Here is a 19,899-nt window from a genome sequence, read left to right on the forward strand (position 1 = left end):
TTATGAAAGTTCTGCTTTATTATCAGCATTATAAGACACAAAACCTGACTAAATGTACCACATGATAATAAAACACAATTGGTTTTATGTATCTATAAAATATTTATATTGCATCAACTACAGAATCAGTTCCCTTATGCCTTCAACATTTACTAGTAAAACAGACTACATAATAAGTGGAACGGATTAGTATTCAGTCCCCCTGCTGTAAATCCATTCCATTAGATCATTTATTGATTAAAGAACTCAAGTTAAAACTTTGGGTTTATTGCTCTATTTTGTCCCCTAGTGGAATTAAAGAGAGTAGCACCCTTTTTTTTTATGTTTCAACTAATTTACACACACATGAAGACATATTTATAGCATTAGAATGAGCTGGTCTCCCAGTAGGATTTGAAGTCTTTGTATACCGTTATATGAAGTTTTATTTTTAAATATAAATTTAGTTTAAGATCTTTGTTTTATGTCAACATTACTGACACCACTGACATACATGCACTCTTCTAGCTTTCAAACCTCTTCAAGGACTAAAGGCATTATATACTCATTAAAGAAGCAGAACTTGGGTAAAATAATAAATAAATTTATTAATTTATGAATTACAACAAAAAAACACACAAAATACATTCACCTGACATTAATATATAAAAACATAATTGATTTGTAATGACACAAGGTTATAAATGAAGAAATAGAACAAAACTCAAAGAAAGTGGAAAACACTGCAATTGTGAACTGAACACTGCAAATGCTTGTGCAGATAAAATAATAATAATAATTATTATTATAATAAATAATAATAATAATAATAATAATAATAATAATAATCATATTTATAATAATAACCCAGCTATTAATTTTTGCACAAGCCAGTGCACTATTAGTGCTGTTCCCAAGTCTGGATAAAGCGTAAAATGTGCCAAATCAAATATGTGGATCATAAACCTAAATTTCATACTGGATTGGTCGAAGCCTGGGTTATCATTGACGCGACACAGGTATCGTTAGCCAACAGGGTACCGGTGAAAATTGGGCTACTGTTGGCCGAAAGAGGAGAAGGAGAGGAGGAAAACATCTACAGAGACAGAAGTAAAAGGAGAAGTGTAGGAGAGTGGAGGTTCGGGCTGGTACTTTAAATGTTAGCAGATATGATGGAGCGGAGAAAGGTAGATATGTTGTGTGTTCAGGAGAACAAGTGGAAAGGGGGTAAGGCCAGGAACATTTGGAGTACCTGGAGATGTTTAGGAAAGATGGCAGTGAAGTTTAGAAAAAGAAAGTTTAACAAGATTTTGGAAGGTGAGAGGATGCCTGAGGAATGGAGAAGGAGTGTGCTGGTTTAAGAATAAGGAAGATGTTCAGACCTGAAGTAACAACAGGGGAATAAAGTTGATCAGTCACACCATGAAGTTATGGGAAAGAGTAGTGGAAGCCAGGCTGAGGGAAAAGGTGACCATCTGTGAGCAACAGTATGTTTTCATGATGAAGAAGAGCACTACTGACACAACATTTGCTTTGAGAATGTTGATGGAGAAGTATAGAGAAGGTCAGAAGGGGTTGCATTGTGTGTTTGTGGATTTAGAGAAAGCGTACGACAGGGTGCAGAGAGAGGAGTTATGGTATTGTATAAGGAAGTCAGGTGTGACAGAAAAGTATATGAGGGTTGATTCCAGACTGATTCCCTGGACTATGATGTTTTGAAGATGATATTGTGATTTGTGGTGAGAGTAGGGAGCAGGTTGAGAAGAGCCTGAAGAGGTGGAGGTACACACTGGAGAGAAGGAGAATGAAAGTCAGTAGGAGTAAGACACTGTACATGTGTGTGAATGAGAGGAAGGGCAGTGGAGTGGTGCGGTTGCAGGGAGAAGAGGTGGAGAAGGTGGAGGAGTTCAGGTATCTGGAGTCAACAGTTTTGAGTAATGGAGAGTGTGATAGAGAAGTGAAGAAAAGAGTGCAGGCAGGGTGGAGTGGGTGGGGAAGTGTTTAACAAATTATTATTATTAAATAATATAATATTAAATTATAAATATAAACAAATGTGATTAATGATAACAGGGTAAATATGAAAACTTAAAAAAATCAATTAGACAAGACCTTTAGACTTCACCAACATACAGTGTGGTACAAGTCAGCACATTATTCAATTTGAAGAGTATTTCATAATAAATCAGTGCACATATTTAGATAAAATTACATATATTTATCTATATTTCTATAGTTTTAGTGCATTGGAAGATGCACAGGTTCTAATATAATAACTTGTTCTCAAGACAGACATTAAAAAGCCTTCAATGTTTAAAGACTGGCCATAACTAATTCAGTGAATAAGATTTATTAGATCAATGTTTTTTATAATATATAAAAAGAATTATATAAATATATATAATCTTTTTATAATCTGGTACAAGATGCATACACTATATATATAAAAAAGAAATTGTGGACACCTGACACAAGGTATTGTGAATATTCCATTACACATTTTGTTCCCATTTATCCTAAGTACTTTTATATATATAATGTATAGTCAAAGCTGCCTTGAAAATAATCAGAGTACTGATCATAGTCATTATTTAGATTTTGTCTTCAATCAAATGCATTACCATCCTTTGTTAAAATACATGGTTAGTTCCACTCTGCCATTTTTAAATCTGTCCATCATTAAGGACCTTCTCACTTAAAATTAAGACTCACCTGACCTTTTGCCTGAGCGCTATGGGTTAGGGCCAGTCTTGTCTGCCTCCTGTCCAAATTCCACCATTGCAACTTTTTCTGTTGGAGAAGAGACTGGCATACTGGCCACACCCTCTTTTGGTAAGGAATGGGTGGGGCCGGAGGCTGCTTTTCTAGCAAATGCACTAGCAATGTCTTCAAACGTCCTGCCTTTGGTCTCAGGAACCAAGAAGTAGGTGAACAAGAAGAAAAACACAAGGAGGATGAAGAAAATTATGAAGACATATGGCCCACATGCTTCCTGGAGGAAAAAAAAGAAAGTAAGCCACATGATCAGTTTGAATCCCTTGGAGTTCTACATCATACCTTGTGTTTAAGCAATAGAGTGCTCTGTTTCAATTCCTTTCATCATTTAGCATTTACTTTTTTGTTTTTGTTCAGTACTCAGCAATTATAAAGAATAAAATCAGCATCATCTTTTGTATTTATAAAGACTTTTTTTTTGCCTTGTTCCTCTCAAATGATTAGAAGACAGTCCCCAGGAAGAAAACTCATTATCCATTTTAAACATAAAAATGATTCCCCCCGAACCCCCTCCATCCCCACACCCCCCTGTCTTTTTTCACACTTTTTTACTTTTTCATATATTTTTGGTTTCATACTTGGTGGGGAAAAAAATTCTTATATTGAGTAAATGTAAAATAGTTCTTACCAGCAGAAGTGGGAAACACAGACCCACCAGGAAGTTGGCTGTCCAGTTTGAGCAGCCACCCACAGTGACAGCAGCTGGCCTTGCACCTTGAGCAAAAAGCTCTGTTGCTATAAACCATGGAATTGGCCCTGGCCCAATCTCAAACGTTGCCACAAACCCAAAAACAGCGATAATGGCAACATAGCTTATCGGTGAAGCTTCTTTCTGCACAGGAAAAAATGGACACGTATGTTCAGGCATCAAAGACTGCTGAATGCTTTGTAAATCAATACATTTAAATAACGCTAAAAATTTATATTGATCTGTGAGACTTAATAGCTTTAATAATGGCAGAGAAATCTTTACTTATGAACATGACTGTATTGATGTTCCCACCTGTATCATTATTAAATTACACTCCAGGCCATATATATATATCTCCATATATAAAAATGACTGTAGTGTACCCCACAGTCTCTTGCATGGAGTAATACCAGAACTTATCCTATTTCACACATTTAGAATACTGTCCCACACAGCCAAAATACCAGTGAAGTTTAGGTTATTTGGTTAACAGATATGGAGCAAAAACCTACTCTGCATTGACCTCAATGTGATCATTCATCAAATCTAAGAAAATTGGCAAGAATGATAAAATTATGTCATTTTTTCCACATTGTTTCTTCCCCCAAAAACATAATTTTAAACAAGCAAACATAAAGCCTCAAAAGTTTTCATAGTATAGAGATGGTTTTAGGGCAACCCAGCCATTAGGGTTGCACAAGCCAGTGCACTCTTAGTGCCAGTTCTAAGCCTGGATAAATGGGGAGGGTTGCTTTGGGATGGGCATCCAGCGTAAAACATGTGCCAAATCAAATACGTAGATCACAAACCAGAATTTTATACCGGCTTAGTCGAGGCCCAGGTTAACAACGACCGCCACAGGTATCGTTAGCCAACAGGATACCGGTGGCAATTGAGCTACGGTTGGCCGAAGTAGGAGAAGGAGAGGAGGAATACGTTTACAGAGGCAGCAGGGAAAGGAAAAGTGTAAGAGAGTGGAGGTTAGGGTGGGCACTTTAAATGTTGGTTTTTAAGAATAAGGGAGATGTGGAGACCTGCAGTAACTACAAGGAAATAAATCAGTCAGACCATGAAGTTATGGGAAAGAGTAGTGGAAGCCAGGCTGAGAGAAGAGGTGACCATCTATGAGCAACAGTATGGGTTTATGCTGTGGAAGAGCACCACAGACACATTATTTGCTTTTAGAATGTTGATGGAGAAGTATAGAGAATATCAGAAGGAGTTGCATTGTGTGTTTGTGGATTTAGAGAAATCGTACGAGAGGGTGCTGAGAGAGAAGTTGTGGTATTGTATGAGGAAGTCATGTGTGGCAAAGAAGTATGTGAGGGTGGTGAAGGACATGTATGAGGGCAGTGTGACATCAGTGAAGTGTGCAGTAGAACGACAGACTGTTTTAAGGTAAAGGTGAGACTGCATCAAGGATCGGCTCTGAGCCCTTTCCTGTTTGCAGTGGTGATGGACAGGTTGACGGATGAGGTCAGAGAGAAGTCTCCATAGACTGTGATGTTTGCGGATTATATTGTGATTTGTGGTGAGAGTAGGGAGCAGGTTGAGAAGAGCGTGGAGAGCTGGAGGTACACGCTGTAGAGAATATATAGAGGTGGTGAAGGAAAACATGCAGGTAAATGGTTTGAAAGTGGCAGATGTAGAGGACAGGGCGGTATGGAGATGGATGATGGAAGAAGCCGAAAGAAGAAGAAAAAGAGTTGGTTTCAGGGCAATATCAGGAGTAAACCATTCCGATGATTTATCTCTGCAGTGCTGTGTCAATATTTATGAGGTTGTTAAAAGTACACCACAATCCGATGCCATGTTAAACCACCCGATGACATTTGTTGATGTTTTCATTGTTTTCCTTTCTTCCCAGGGGATATATGATACAAATGTAACAAATTTTTATGGGGAATAAATGCTATATAATATAAAGTATGTAAATTGATATTTGCTTCATGTATGGGATGCATGAATCTACTGCCTGAATGATGTTCAAACATTTACATTTAAGTGTTTTTGGCAAACAGCATTATCCAGAGTGACTTACATTTGTCTCATTCATACATTTAAGCAGCTATGGGATTAAGGGATTTTTTGGGGGGTTAGGAGTGGCAACTTGGTGTGGCTGAGATTTGAACTCACAGCCTACAAATCTAAAGTTCAATGCCTTAACAACTAAGCTACCACCTTTCCCACATGCTTGCTATCAGGGATTAAAGCAAAGTCTGTAGGTCTAAATTAGTGCAATGTTGTCTGGGTAATTTTTTTAGGGCAGCACTGAATGTAATGCTTGGTTTTAAAGAAACAAGTATGTAATAAGTAAAAAGTGTTTTTTGTGTGTGAACACTAACCTCGCCAGCTATTGCCGTTGTGTTGAAGCAGTTATGTATGTCTGGAGCAGTAAGGTTCATTGCTTGTTGATCACATGGATCCTTATTGTTGACATGAAAAACACCATGATTACAAAATGGCAGAATACAATAAGTAAAGTTTCACAACATTACATGTCTTTTATCAGAAAATCAAAAACTGGTCAACTATTAAAAGTATCCATTCAAGTAAGTCATCCAACTAAATGGTTAAGTGATGAGCATTCATATCTGCTAAGTTTAAGAGTAGAATCCATGCATAGTGTTCATAGTCAATGTATATACAGTATATGGACAAACATATTAAAGCACCTGAAATTTCCAGTCATATGTGGCTCTTTCACTAACAGTTACCACAAAGGTGAAGGCATACAATTTTATAAGATGTCGTTGGATATGGGAGCAATAAAATATGGAATATTCATTTGCTTTTTAATACAAATAAATATACATACAATCTTAAAAGAACAAACAAAGAGAAAACATATAAAGGAATCTGGATATCTGGCCATTTATATATATATATATATATATATATATATATATATATATATATATATATATATATATATATATATATATATTCCTTATATGGTTTCAGGGAGTTGCTCCCACAGTCACAACTGGCTAGCACTTTAGAGATATCAAATCAAATCAATTTTTATTTGTCACATACACATACATACAGAATTCAACATGCAGTGAAATGCTTTTTATTTCGTTTTTAAGATACATTTAAAAAACATTTTTATTTATATTCTGTATGTATATGTTTCTGTAAAGCTGCATTGTGGGAGTTCCCATTTTGAATAAAATAAAATTGAACTCAATTCAGTATATATCTAAATAATTTATGCCTGGGAAATGTCTAAATAATTTATTCCTGAAAGGGTTAAATGGGAAAAAGGTGAATGCTGTAGTAGATCTTATGTAAGTGGCTGAAAAATGAACAAAAAATAGTCAATGAGTAAAATATACAAATCCAAAGTAAATGTCAGCTCTCACTCACCACCAATAGCTGCAGAGTAATGGTCATGAGAAGAGCACAAATGGCCATTCCACCCAAACCAATCAGCTGAAGTGTCCTTCGTCCTGCTCGCTCCACCAAAAAGAGCTGATTGAGACCAAAAATAGTAAAGATAGTAGGTTAGGATATTTCTAAAACTTCTAGTTACTTCTCTTCTCCAAAGTTAATGTCACAACATCAAAGAGATCAAATACACAAAGAAAAGAACATGTGACAAGGAAAGAAAAGTTCAGAAAACATCAATGGAGAGGGCTTAACATTTGACTTATTTTAGCTTATAAAGAAAAAGAGTTTGAGAGCCAACAAAAAACATTACATGCGATTGCATTATTTTTGCTAACAGAAGACCAGTCATGCACTCACAGAGACCACTGTGAAGATTGTGTTGACTGCTCCGGCTCCAATTGTTATGCCTGTTGCATTTTTGATATTTGCCTTCTTGAAAATTTCTGTAGAGTAATAGAATACCTGGAGAAATACAGAGAAACATTAGAGATAAGATAATAAAAAAGGGAAGCGAAAGGGTGGGTCAGACATTATTTCAGATTGCACTTTCAACACATCGGAAATTCTTTTCATGAAAAGAAATAATTTCCAAATAGCAGGGTTTTCATTTATTGGCAGAAGTCCTTATTTAGAGAGACTCATTTGTACAACTGAGCAGTTGAGGTGTAAGGGTCTTGCTCAAGGGACTGACAGTACTGCAGGTATTTGAAAACCTTCAAAACAGAAATCATGCATCTGAGCTACCACTTTCCCCTTGTAAAACTGCTAGCTTCAATAGAACCTTAAGTAGCATCTTGGAGAGAAACCATAGTAAACCATGTGACACTCACCGCATTGATTCCAGAGAACTGCTGAGAGAGGTTCATGACGATGGCAATGATGATAGGCTGCCGGTAAATTGGGTTGCGGAACAGCTCCAGGATGGAAACCTTTTTTTCCATTGCCATCCTCATAGCTTCCTCCTTCATCTCCCGAATATCATCCTCAATGTCATTGTTTCCACGAAGACGTGCCAACACTATGCATAGATATATACACCAATATCAAGAAAACATTGAAAACAAGATGTTGCTTTATGACCCTAACCAGGATGCAGCAGTGACTGAGGATAAATGAATGAACCTAAAAAAAATTTGGGGCCCAATATAACAGCATTAGGATGTGGCTGATCTCTGTAGAGAAGACTTTTCTTACCCTTGCGAGCCTTGTCTTCCTGCTGTTGGTTGATGAGCAGGTATCGAGGACTTTCCGGGCAAAAAATCAGTATGATGCTCTGCAGTAGTGCAGGCACCACAGTCAGTCCCAGCAGCAGTGGCCAAAGATGTTCAGAACCTAGCAATTCTTTTAAACCTAGGATCTAAGACAATAACATTTCAGCAGAGTTAGTTCTATGAAGGTTAGAGAATGAAATATGAACGAGTACAGGATTATAGCATAATTACAGTGTTGTAATATCATACACACAAACAAGATCACATATTTCGAAGCGATCAAAGCCTGCAGGAAAATGTCTTTAATGCAACTCTTCTTGGAGGCACATTTTACCTGAGCTATGAGTATGCCAACAACAATTCCTAGCTGATGAAGGGTGCCAAATGCTCCTCGCTGTGCTGTTGGTGCTATTTCCCCCACATACATGGGGGTAAGACCTGAAGCGAGACCGCAGAAGATGCCAATGACCAGGCGGCCAATGATCACCATCTCATACGACCGGGACACATAAGACAAGCCCATCAGCCCACCCCCGATCAGAGCCAAGATGTTGCACAGGAGCATAGCCTTGGGTCTGTGTGAAAAATAGGAATGAAGAAAAACAGGAATGAGTATTTCAGTGACTGACAGTTATGCAATACGTATATTCTGTGATAGTTTACTCATTTAGTAATCTAAATAATATTTTAAAGATGTTCAAATAATAATCTAGTTCAATCCAGTCCTGTAAGAGTGAGTAATACTCTATTTTTACATACATACATACATACATATATATGTTTTGCATTATTAATAAATGTTCATAATAAACATCATCTCTACATGTTTCTCCAAATACTATTTTTCACATCTGTGGAACCAGAAAACCTTTGTTTAAGTATGAAGCAAAAAGGGGCAAAACAATGAGAAATATTTTAGGTTTATCAACTATTCAAATTATTTCTAATAAAGCTTTCTAATGTGCTTTGCCCAGGGGCCTTTTCCACACTTTTAGGGAAACAATTTATACATTTTATACTATATTATATACATTTATATAATAAATTCATTATTTAAATGTGTCTTGGAAACACATTTTAAGCCAGTGTGTCAGTTACAATACAGATAGATATCCGTTCAATGTTTCAGTACATTTGGGTTGTACTGTAAATTGTATTGTATTGCCTAATGCATGAGAACAATCTCATTATTTGATTTACTTCTGGATTGTCATTGCAGTAGATTATCTCTTTTAATATAGTAGTCTTTTATGTGTTTAACAGTGAGATGCTGCCTCACTTTAATTCAAATCTCTTTTGCTCAGTTGCTCACCTCCCAAACCTGTTGGCCATAGATCCTACAGAGAGAGCACCCACCATGCCACCAACACTGAAAATAGCTACTGTGAGACCCCACAAGTATTCAATGGTGGAGGACTCCAAGCTTTTGCCATAGCGCTCCAGAGATGCAGCCCTAAAAAAGTTCTGCACTATCTGTTCATTTTAGGAGAAAGAGAGAGAGAGAGAGAGAGAGAGAGAGAGAGAGAGAGAGAGAGAGAGTGTAAAAGACCAACCAGACCAAACCTAACCAGTAAAATACCTACCAACAGATAACATATTTAAAATGGTGTAGTATAAAGAAAAATTATATATCATTATATAAAATTGCTTGTTTATTTAAATACCTCATAAGGTGCATTGATGACCCCTATGTTGTAACCACACTGCAGAGAGCCTATGACTGCAGTGGCCACACAGAACAGCAAGTTTCCAGTTATCGAGTTTTCCTGCCAATGAAGAAACAAAGTGACTATTTATGAAGTCAGAGACAAATGTGCAAGAACAAACGATCACGATCAGAGAAAATGACCCAGAGTTACAAAATCCTGGTAGTTTAGACATTCCTCATTTCTGCTTCTCGTATGTCATGGGGAAAAATGCATCTGTAGCGAGTTACAAAATAAAATAAACAATCAGAAACAACATAAGGTCAAATTAATTAACTCTGACTGGTTGCTTTTATGTTTAAATGTCCACATACTCTAAATAAACCTCTCTGTAATTTCATGAACATTCCAAAAGGCCAATGCTAACCCCTAAAAAAATCCTCAAAATGATTTTAATGGGCTTCATGTACAACAGATGACCTTAACTATGAGAACAGTTCACATGCCTAGATGATATAATTGGTATAATTTAAACTTAAGCTCTGTCATTTATTTATATGAAATGTAAAACATACTGCAAACTGATACATGGATCAGCCATAGTGCATCCTGCTGCCATCTCTTTCCCAAGAAAGCTACATATGATGTAAAAGAAAATGTGATTTTTCAACCCAGGACATCTTTTTCCATTGGTCCAGTTCTTATGTGCTCATTATAGTGAAGAAGCTTCAGGTGTTACACATGGATCAGCAAGGGTGCTATGACTGCTCTGTAGCTACACAGCTTCATATAAAGCAGTCTGTGATACATTGTGTGTTCTCTCAGAGCCAGTATTAACTTGACAGTAAGGACTGACATAACTGAGCCATGGGAACTGATATGACCCTGCCATCATCCTGTTTGCCCTTTCTTGGACCTGTAGTAGGCAGAAAAACATTTCACAAGACCTTACATTTTGGAGTTATTAGCTATCTAGCCATCACTATTTGGCCTTTGTCTAATTCGCTCAGACCCTAATGCTTGCCTTATTTTTTCTGGTATTTTGCAGAAGACCTTTAAATTATGGAACAATAATGTGTTAGAATAAAACTGTTTTACTCCTGAAGTGACAGTGTCTTTTTTTTATACTGCCATTATTTGGATCAAGTTACAGATTCCCACTATAGAGAAACATCTGTGATCCCAATATCTTCAATTGCGATGAATGGCAACTCCTGAAACAACCTCATGTGCTAAATGAAGCAAAATCACTAAACATAAATCTATGTAATGTGAAAGTCTGGACAGTTTAAATATTGAAATTACCACAAATTTCTATAGCGCTTTTTACAACAGACATTGTCTCAAAGCAGCTTTACAGAAATCAACAGTTAAGGTGAATGGTGTGCATTTATCCCTGATGAGCAGCCGTGGCGACTGTGGCAAGGAAAAACTCTCTTAGATGTTATGAGGAAGAAACCTTCAGAGGAACCAGACTCAAAAGGGGAACTAATCCTCATTTGGGTGACATCAAGAGTGTGATTATAGTCTTTAAACAATACAGAACACTGGAGAGTGAGAACTTACATGAGCACTGCAATGTAAGATTATGAATAACGTCCTTTCTACAGTCTTATACAGTCATTTGTGGTTATAAAACTAGGAGCTACTCATAAAATAGTCCGTCCAATATCAAACCTCCTCTTTATCTTTAAGATTCTAGAAAAGGTTGTAGCACAGCAGTTATACTCACAGCTAATTAGGAATAACATTTTCAAAATGTATCAGTCAGGATTTAGGCCTCATCATAGCACAGAGCCAGCACTGGTTAAATTGGTAAATGACCTGCTATTGGCCTCTGATTAGGGTTGTGTGTCCTTAATTGTTTTGATGGACCTTAGTGCAGCCGTTGAAACCACTAATCATAATATCCTCCTTGCTAGACTAGAAAATGTTGGAATAAAGGGAACAGCTCTCTCCTGGCATAGGTCTTATTTGACTGATCCCTACTCTGAGGTAAAGTTTGGTGTTCTTCAAGGATCTGTCTAAGGTCCATTGCTTTTCTTTTATATTTGCTGCCTTTGGGTGAAATTATATGTAAACATGGTATTAGCTTCCATTGCTATGCTGATGATACACAGTTGTATGTTTCTGCAAAGCCACATGTGAGAGATCAGCTTAATATTGCTGTGCAAAGGACATTAGACAGTGGATGCTTGATAACTTTCTTGTGCTAAACTCAGATAAGACAGAAGTACTTTTACTAGGACCACATGCAGTTAGAAGTAAACTTTCCGATTAAGATGCATCTCTGGGTTGTCTATCAGTCTCAGTGTGTACAATAATCAAAGACCTTGGTGTGATTATTGATCCTAGTCTATCTTTTGAGGCTCATATGAATATTACCAGGATATCCTTCTTTCACCTTAGAAATATTGCCAAAATTAGAAATATGTTGTCGTTACATAATGCAGAAAAACTAGTTTATGCTTTTGTTACATCCACATCTTGTAAGTGCATGAATAAGCTTCAGTTAATCCAGAATGCAGCAGCAAGAGTCCTCACTAGATCTAGAAAATATGTCCACATCAACCCTGTTTTAATCAGTCTACACTGGCTCCCAATTAAATCTTGCAATGATTTCAATGAATGAAAATACTATTACTGACGTATAAAGCAAACAGTCTCGTGCCGTGGTATCTGAGTAAACATCTGTTCCAAATCAAATCAAATTTTATTTGTCACATACACATACATACAGGGTACGACATGCAGTGAAATGCTTGAAGTGCAGTGAAATGCCAATATGATCCTCCACGCCTACTTAGATCAAAAGGTGCAGGCTATTTGTTGGTACCTCAAATAATGAAGACTAAAGTAGGGGGTAGATCCTTTTCTCTTATGAAGCCCCACAGTTATAGAACAGCCTTCCAATTAATGTTTGGGCCTCAGACACAGTCTCTGTGTTTAAGTCGAGGCTGAAGACATATTTATTTAGTATTTATTTATTTATCGGTAGGTTATTTTTAGGTAAAGGAGCAGATCTGGAGGAATTGTGGATATCAAGTGTTTGGTGAACTGGGATATTTGTATGCTGTCATCCCCTCACTCTCACACATTCACTCAGGTTTGTTGACGGTGGTGTGGTGGGCCGTTTTTTATCCCAGAGATCCCTCATGTCTGTTACATTCTGGCTCTCTCTTTTAGATATGCTGCCATAGTGAGTCTTGTCTGAGTCTCCAACTGCACAGTGTCCTTAACTTTCATACAACAATAAGGATACTTCATAATCCAAATGTTTCTTTTCCTGCCTTCTCTCCCTCTCTCTCCTCTCTCTCTCTCTCTCTCGCTCTCGCTCTCGCTCTCTCTCGCCTCGGTCGAATTGAACATGCTCCTGAGATAGCAGTGACCAATGTTTCTGCCCTCTCCTCCCCTCAGATCTGCCTACTTGGATTGGAGGTCACTGTGTGCTGCTGGGAATGTTTCACATCTACGGCCTGGGGATCCATGAAATTACAGAGTAACACAGAAGCTTTGAGGATGGATTTGGACTCTACTTAATGTCAACAGTCTGCTACACTGACTCAGGGCTACAGTTTGCACTTGGTCACCATCACTGCACACCTCAACCACGTTTAGCTGTAGTAAATGAACATTCTGTGCCCCGAGATGAGAACTGATTTGAATTAAGATCATTTTTTTTCTTTAATTGAACTGGGAGAACCAAACCCTGTGCACAAAGACAGCTTTATAAAGATATAGTTTGCATGGTTTGGAGTGAAAGATCGCGAGTGGCTTGCTATAGAGCTCTGACCTCATCCCCTTTGAACACCTTTGGGATGAATTAGAACACTGACTGCACCCCAGGCCTCTTCAACCTACATCATTACTAACACCCTTGTGGCTAAATTAACACAAATACCCACAACTACAACCTTTCCAGAGGAGTGGAGGTTAGTATAACAGCAAATATGAATTAATTGTAAAATAGGATGTTTAAAAAAGCACATGTAAATCTTATGGTCAGGTATCCACAAACATTTTTTTATAGAGTATATTGAATACTGTGAAGAAAAAAAAAATAATTTGTGAAACAAATGACCTTTAATAAACTCAAGTATAGCTGCATTATTATCCAAAATTAAAATAAAGACACAACTGGTAAGTGTCAGAACAAATATACATTTATATGCAAAGTTTTATCTGGCTAAAACAGAAATATTTCGACACTCTGACACATATTAGATAAACAGTATGAACAGTGATGTAACCTACTTTGTTGCCATCTCTCATCTTTTCCATCTTCACGTGAAAACTTTTAACTGATGTTTAATACACGGTTGTCTGGCAGCTGCACAAGCTTCGTTTCTGAAAGAGAAAATTTAATGAAATACTTTATACTGCTCTCTCTCTCTTACCCACTCTCTCTATATATGTATAATAAATGAGGAAGTAACGTCTCAATATGACAAGTCATTTCCTCACGGATGCAAGTATGTCATGAGCATGTTGAGCTGAAGAGTATACAAAAAAAATAAAAACCTTCTACTTACCAGACATAATAAAACAAAGAATTAATACATAAACCACTTGAGAAAATGTGTTCAAATGTATACAAAATATGTTTCTTGAAGTGAATACAAAATGAATACATCCTGTAAATTACTTGGTACATTTCTTGGCACATTATCCTGGCTGATGAGATGCTAAATTTAAAACACACTTTTGGAAAAGCTGCAATATGGTGTGCCTTAGCTTTTATAGTTTTGAAGATACACACCTGTGGTTCTAAATGTCTACCTCTTTAAAATGAAACCATGTCAAAGATATATTCACAGTTCTAGTTAAACGAGACATACGAAACATATGAACGACTTCCCCTTGGTAGTGGTGACATAAACTTTGCTTTGATTTCTTAAGCATGTAAACAGAAAAAAAAACTAAGTGATCAGAATGAAATTAAACATCACATACCTGACTTAAAATAACTCCCTCCTTCTAACATGCAAGGTGGCTTCGAACACGTTTGTATCTTTGGCAACCTTTCACAATTCACTTCCTTTCACAATTCCGGAAGAGGATGCTGTAAGATCTGAAGACATATAGTCCATTATACACTAAAGGTACATACAAGCTCATAAAAGTTCAGGATTGAGCAAGATGTGCTACAGGGATTTGAGGGACTGGTCAGGCAAAAGTCTTTGACATTAGATTGTGTAACTGGGTGTAATTAAGCATCCTACACTGCATTCCACCGCAGACTGCTGCATAAATAAAGTCTTTGAGTTGTGACCAAACAATGGAACTTAGCATGCGCTTTAGTCATGTGAATGAGCTGGTATGTGTGTCTGTAAACTAACAGTGGGTTATTAGAAAGTTGAGGAAAAAAAAAAGAGTTTATAGGAGTAGAGTTTTACAACTTGTAGAGAATTAGTATTTCCTGAATATCCTGCAAGTGACAAGATGTATTCGAATTGGTGGTCTCTAGAAGGTCCATTATATTGCATAATTTCAAAATATCAAATCCTACATGCTGTATGCAATATTATTTTTTTTGCACAGGAAAACGTCAATCTACCTCCACCACTCTCACAATTTCACACATGCACATCTGCACACACTACAAATAGTGAGCTTAGCAGGCCCCTTATTTGTAACCTGTTCAGAAAGTCCAAAACATTGTCTATGAAGAAATGTTTTGCCAAGTTTCACAAGTCAGTGTGCCAAAAGACATCGTAATTTGTATATCTGTGCAACATGCCCATGTCTGTGATTTCATCAAGAACAGCAAATTAGATCAAAGCGCAAACATGAATTCGACATGAAACTCTGCAAATCTGCCACAGAGATGTTTGACATGATTCGGCAAGTTTAAATCGATGCTGAGTCGTTCGAGGTTGAGTGGCATCACTGGAAAACGACGAGAGTTTAGGAAGTTTAACCCCCTAAAATGGTGAAAACATTCGATAACTTGTGCATGATATTCGTCAGAGACCAATCCACAGCACTGCTACCATTGTCGGTGTGTCATACAAAACAGTCCAGGCAATCCTCACGTGATTTGAACATGCACTGTGTTGATGCCAAGTTCATCCCCAGGCTGCTAGGAGCAGAAGGAACACCACTTAGAAGTCTGCCAAGAAATCACTAAGAGTGCTGTGGATGACCCGTCCTTCATGTGGAGGATCATTATCTTTGAGAAAATTAGGCTTTACCGTGGAAGAGCCCTTCATCTCCACCGACTGAAAAAATTCGAGGCAGATCCGCAGCTCAAACAAGTGCATACACATTGTCTTATATTCACTGCATTGTGTATTGAGAATTCATCACCAGGATCAGACCGTTATCTGTACCATATCTATCAGACCATATCTGTACTTTATTGAAGTGTTTTCATTTGGGGTGACTTTAACTTCACTATATTTCAAAGTCAAATATCTTTTTACTCAACTACATTTTGTGAAATCAGTTATTCCTTTTTATTTATGAGTGGATAAAAACATAACTGGCAATAGTCTTGTGGCACAAATGATTGGAAAATTATAGCCATAATAAATCATATTTTGGATACTTAAGTACATTTGAAGGCAAAAACTTTTGTACTTTTACTTAAGTGAAAGTTTTACGGAAGCACTTTTACTTTTACTGAAGTAATATTTTACCTTCTGTATCTCTTCTTTCACTCAAGTACATGGTTTGTATACTTTGTATGTAAATCGGCAGTGCACCGGCAGATCCGCAATTCGTAGTTCTTAATTAGTGGTAGAAAAACTGTTGTGCAATTTCTCTCTTTACTTTCAAAATATTTTGTGTCAGAAGTTCAGCAGTGATGAGATGGGACTGCCAATGTGATCAGGCTAAAGTAAATTTCGCAATCGTTGTGGCATCATAATTACAAGAACGTTTATGTGTTGCAAACAGTACTAAGTATTTTTCGAAACATTTTCCTTGCAGCATTTTTTTGTTGGTGGTGCAATAATGAATTTTATCAGTGGCAGGCCTGCATTTAGTACCTGGGCCTTCAGTGGGGACTTACCCGACTTAATCCACCTCTTGGAGGGTAAATACTAAAATTTAATACTAATACTAAATTTACTAAAGCAAGCTCCAAACCTCAAACTGTGCCACCTACATCATCTGGAGCAGTTCAGAATCAATATTTGTATATGCATAGTCATAATTTGCACCGCTCCTCAGAGGCTGTAAGCCAATGGTACCGCTTGTATTCACTGGTCTGGAAGTGGTGAACAAACCCTTTTCTGGGCTGAGACAAGCAAGCTAGCTTCTGGGTTGGCCGACCTCCTCACGTTGTCTAGCTTTTCTGGAAAATGTATTTTTAAGTATGTCCGAGACCAAATCAATCTCTCTTCCTCCCTAGGCATAAAAAAGTCTAACTCAGATGCAAGTTATTTTTTTGGTAAGCATATCAAATCAATGTGTCTTCCTCTGTCAGATTGTGAAATAATAAAAAGAAATAACAGCTATTAAATCCACACAAATATACTTGAGCTTGAGCAGTTTGCTACTGATGCAGTTTACAAGACTATGCGCTTTCTGACCATCCAATCAAAGGAAGTGAAAATGCCGATGTGACTGGCTTCCAGCTTTTGAGTAAGCAAGTTACAATCTGATTGGTTAAAGCAACAGATTCAAGCAACATGGATTTAAAGCTACCCAGAGCCTGTGCTGTTCATTTCTGCTGGCCTCACGGCAATACATGTTGTGAGGCCTGAAATCTGATTGAAAAGAAACTCCAACATAAACTTCAACTGTGCTCCTTGCTGCAGCACAACTGAGATAAACGGTATGAAATGAAGAAAAGAGACTTTTGGAAATAATTTATTACAAATGTATTGACAAAAGTATATTAAAATATAAGTCATTCATTCTGATAGGGTTTAGGCAAACAGAGAAGGTCTTACTGGCCCTGATTGGCCTGCCACTGATGAAAAGCTTTCGGATTGAAGCTCAGGTTAAAATTTCTGAGGGAAAGGGCAACATCACAATGCATATTATAATTTACATCATCTTTAACTTAATGGGGTTTTACACCACCATATAATGTGGACTAAGCAATCACTTGTATTAAGCAGTGTTCTTCACTTACTGTAATTTCCAGACTATTAAGCGCACCCAAATATAAGCCGCACCTTCTGAATTTCACAAAGATTTTTATTTTGAACATAAATAAGCCGCACCTGAATCTAATGAACTTTACACAGGCTGTAATGAAAGACAGTGTCTGTTACACGGCTTGTATCTAAACAGTAGCCTACCAAGAAAGTCATTGTTCACTGTCTTCCTCCTTCCTTTCACAACTATTTCTCTTGAGAGTTTATCTTTTGGCATCTTTTGAAGTGTGTGTTTTTTATGCCCGGTTGTTTTCAGCGTGATGAATGATTTGCATTTCCTGTAGACAGTCCGAGCGAGCGGCAGGTCAAACGTCAGAGGAACATCATTCATATTTATGATGTGGTGCGGCTCGATTCAGTGGGAGCGCATCTGATTTACTATAAAAAGTTTAATTGGTTCACCTGAACCCGTTCGGCAATTTCATTGGTCTAATGTTATGGGGCTCAGTTTTTTGGCGGCATGACGCTTGTGAAACCGGGGAAAACCCAGGAAAAATCCATAAATTAGCTGCTTCATTTTTTTAACCACGGGGTTTAAAGCATGGGAAAAAAGTAGCGGCTTATAGTCCGAAAAATACGGTAACTGAGTTAATTAATTGAGGCTTTTGTCAAGTGTCTGTGAAAATCAGGATGTTTTTAAAGCTTGGAAAAGTTACACAAGAACAAATTCGGAACAAAAATGTGCAAAACGTGCAAAACTTTCGACTCTTCCTAGAAAATACTGACCCTTTTACTTTTACTAGAAAAATAACAGGCTTGAATAATCAGTAAACTGGTTGGCGGTCACTTTCAGAGAAAATGTATGCCATATAACTGGCCTCTTGGCAAAAGGATGATGCAACTTCTGTTTAACCAGAATTTGGAAAAGCAAAGTAAGCACCAGATCAGCTTCCTCATTCTTCCTTCCCATATTTGAAAAGTCAAAAGTTTACATACACTTTGGCAATTCAAACTGCATGTCATGTTAACATACAATTACTAATGCTATAGAGAATATCTACACATTTCGATTTTAAAATCAGAGCTAAAATACTTTTCTATATCTGATTTGCAAGCGTGTTTACTTAAGCTGTTGCTATAGTATTTCTAGCTAATCTTTCATCCTCATAGACCCATCCAGCTTTTACAATGCACCAGTTTTTGTTTTCCAGCAAAAATACCCACTTGATGCTACCACCTCCATGATTCACAGTTGGGCTTGTGTTTTTCAGAGTAAAAAAAAAAGTTTCCCCTTCAATTTGCTGTACTGATTATTCTTGAAAAAAAGGTTCAGTGTTTGTATCATGTAATCAAGGAGGTTGGCTGACAGTGTTTCATTATGTAGGTGTAGCAGCCATTCAGGCCATGGTGATTTAGAATTTCCTAAAAGTTGAATGAACATATTTGGCACCTGGTTCCTCCTTCAGGGTTCAACTGTTTATGCCTGCACTTTATTCAGAGGTTTTGAAGGGTCCAATCTTTTCCACAAAGTGCCTGTAAGGGTGCAAGTTTTTCACCCGTTTAGATCTGCATTTTTTTCAGGCATGACCTGAAACAAAAACCTGGATTCACACCAGCCCTTTGTAGAGAACATTGGACACCCCTGGTTAGAGTATTCTATTGATTCGAGGGGGAAAATTGTTTCAAGCAATGGCTTAAAAGGTTCTCTTTTACACTTGCATGTGCACTCCTAATTAACTCCTAATTATGACAGTTTGCCAGTCAGAAGCTTCTAAAATTACATACATTTTTGGAAAGTGCTTAAATAGGCAGTCACCACAGTGAAATCAACAGAATACAATTTTTATAGATTTGCTTGGCAGCAGAGAAAGTTCCACTTTCGTTAGAATGCGTTTCACAAGCACTGACTAATATTCACAGAACTCAGAGGCTTTTATTTAATAATCTGCCAATTGCATTTCTGTTGTAATTTCTGCTGGATTTCCAAATGTTTCACAACAAAGCGGATTTTCTTTTTTGTGTTCATTTGTTTATTAGTTACAAAATTCTATTAAAAAAAAAAAAAATATATATATATATATATATATATATATATATATATATATATGTTCACAAACAGCTATGAGGACAATAACTTTATTTTGACTTAA

General features: G+C 37.1%; 1 protein-coding gene across 2 annotated transcripts; it reads right to left on the reverse strand.

Annotated features, from left to right (window-relative positions):
* Positions 1 to 1,967: 1,967 nt before the first annotated feature.
* Positions 1,968 to 14,839, reverse strand: slc2a3b (solute carrier family 2 member 3b). Of its 2 annotated transcripts, XM_046847220.1 has the most exons (12): positions 14,652 to 14,839; positions 13,953 to 14,045; positions 9,717 to 9,818; positions 9,365 to 9,525; positions 8,387 to 8,627; positions 8,036 to 8,198; positions 7,672 to 7,859; positions 7,199 to 7,303; positions 6,818 to 6,922; positions 5,791 to 5,871; positions 3,383 to 3,586; positions 1,968 to 2,971 (listed from the first exon to the last, which is right to left on the reverse strand). In XM_046847220.1, exons 2-12 carry the CDS (start codon positions 13,977 to 13,979, stop codon positions 2,711 to 2,713), a joined length of 1,638 nt encoding a protein of 545 aa, XP_046703176.1. In that variant the 5' UTR covers positions 13,980 to 14,045; positions 14,652 to 14,839; the 3' UTR covers positions 1,968 to 2,710. The 2 variants fall into 2 exon arrangements, with proteins under 2 accessions (XP_046703176.1, XP_046703177.1); XM_046847221.1 differs by lacking the exon at positions 14,652 to 14,839 and having other exon boundaries at positions 13,953 to 14,101.
* Between the last annotated feature and the right edge of the window lie 5,060 nt (positions 14,840 to 19,899).

This window comes from Silurus meridionalis, chromosome 4, assembly GCF_014805685.1.
Source record: "Silurus meridionalis isolate SWU-2019-XX chromosome 4, ASM1480568v1, whole genome shotgun sequence".
Lineage (NCBI taxonomy): Eukaryota > Metazoa > Chordata > Actinopteri > Siluriformes > Siluridae > Silurus > Silurus meridionalis.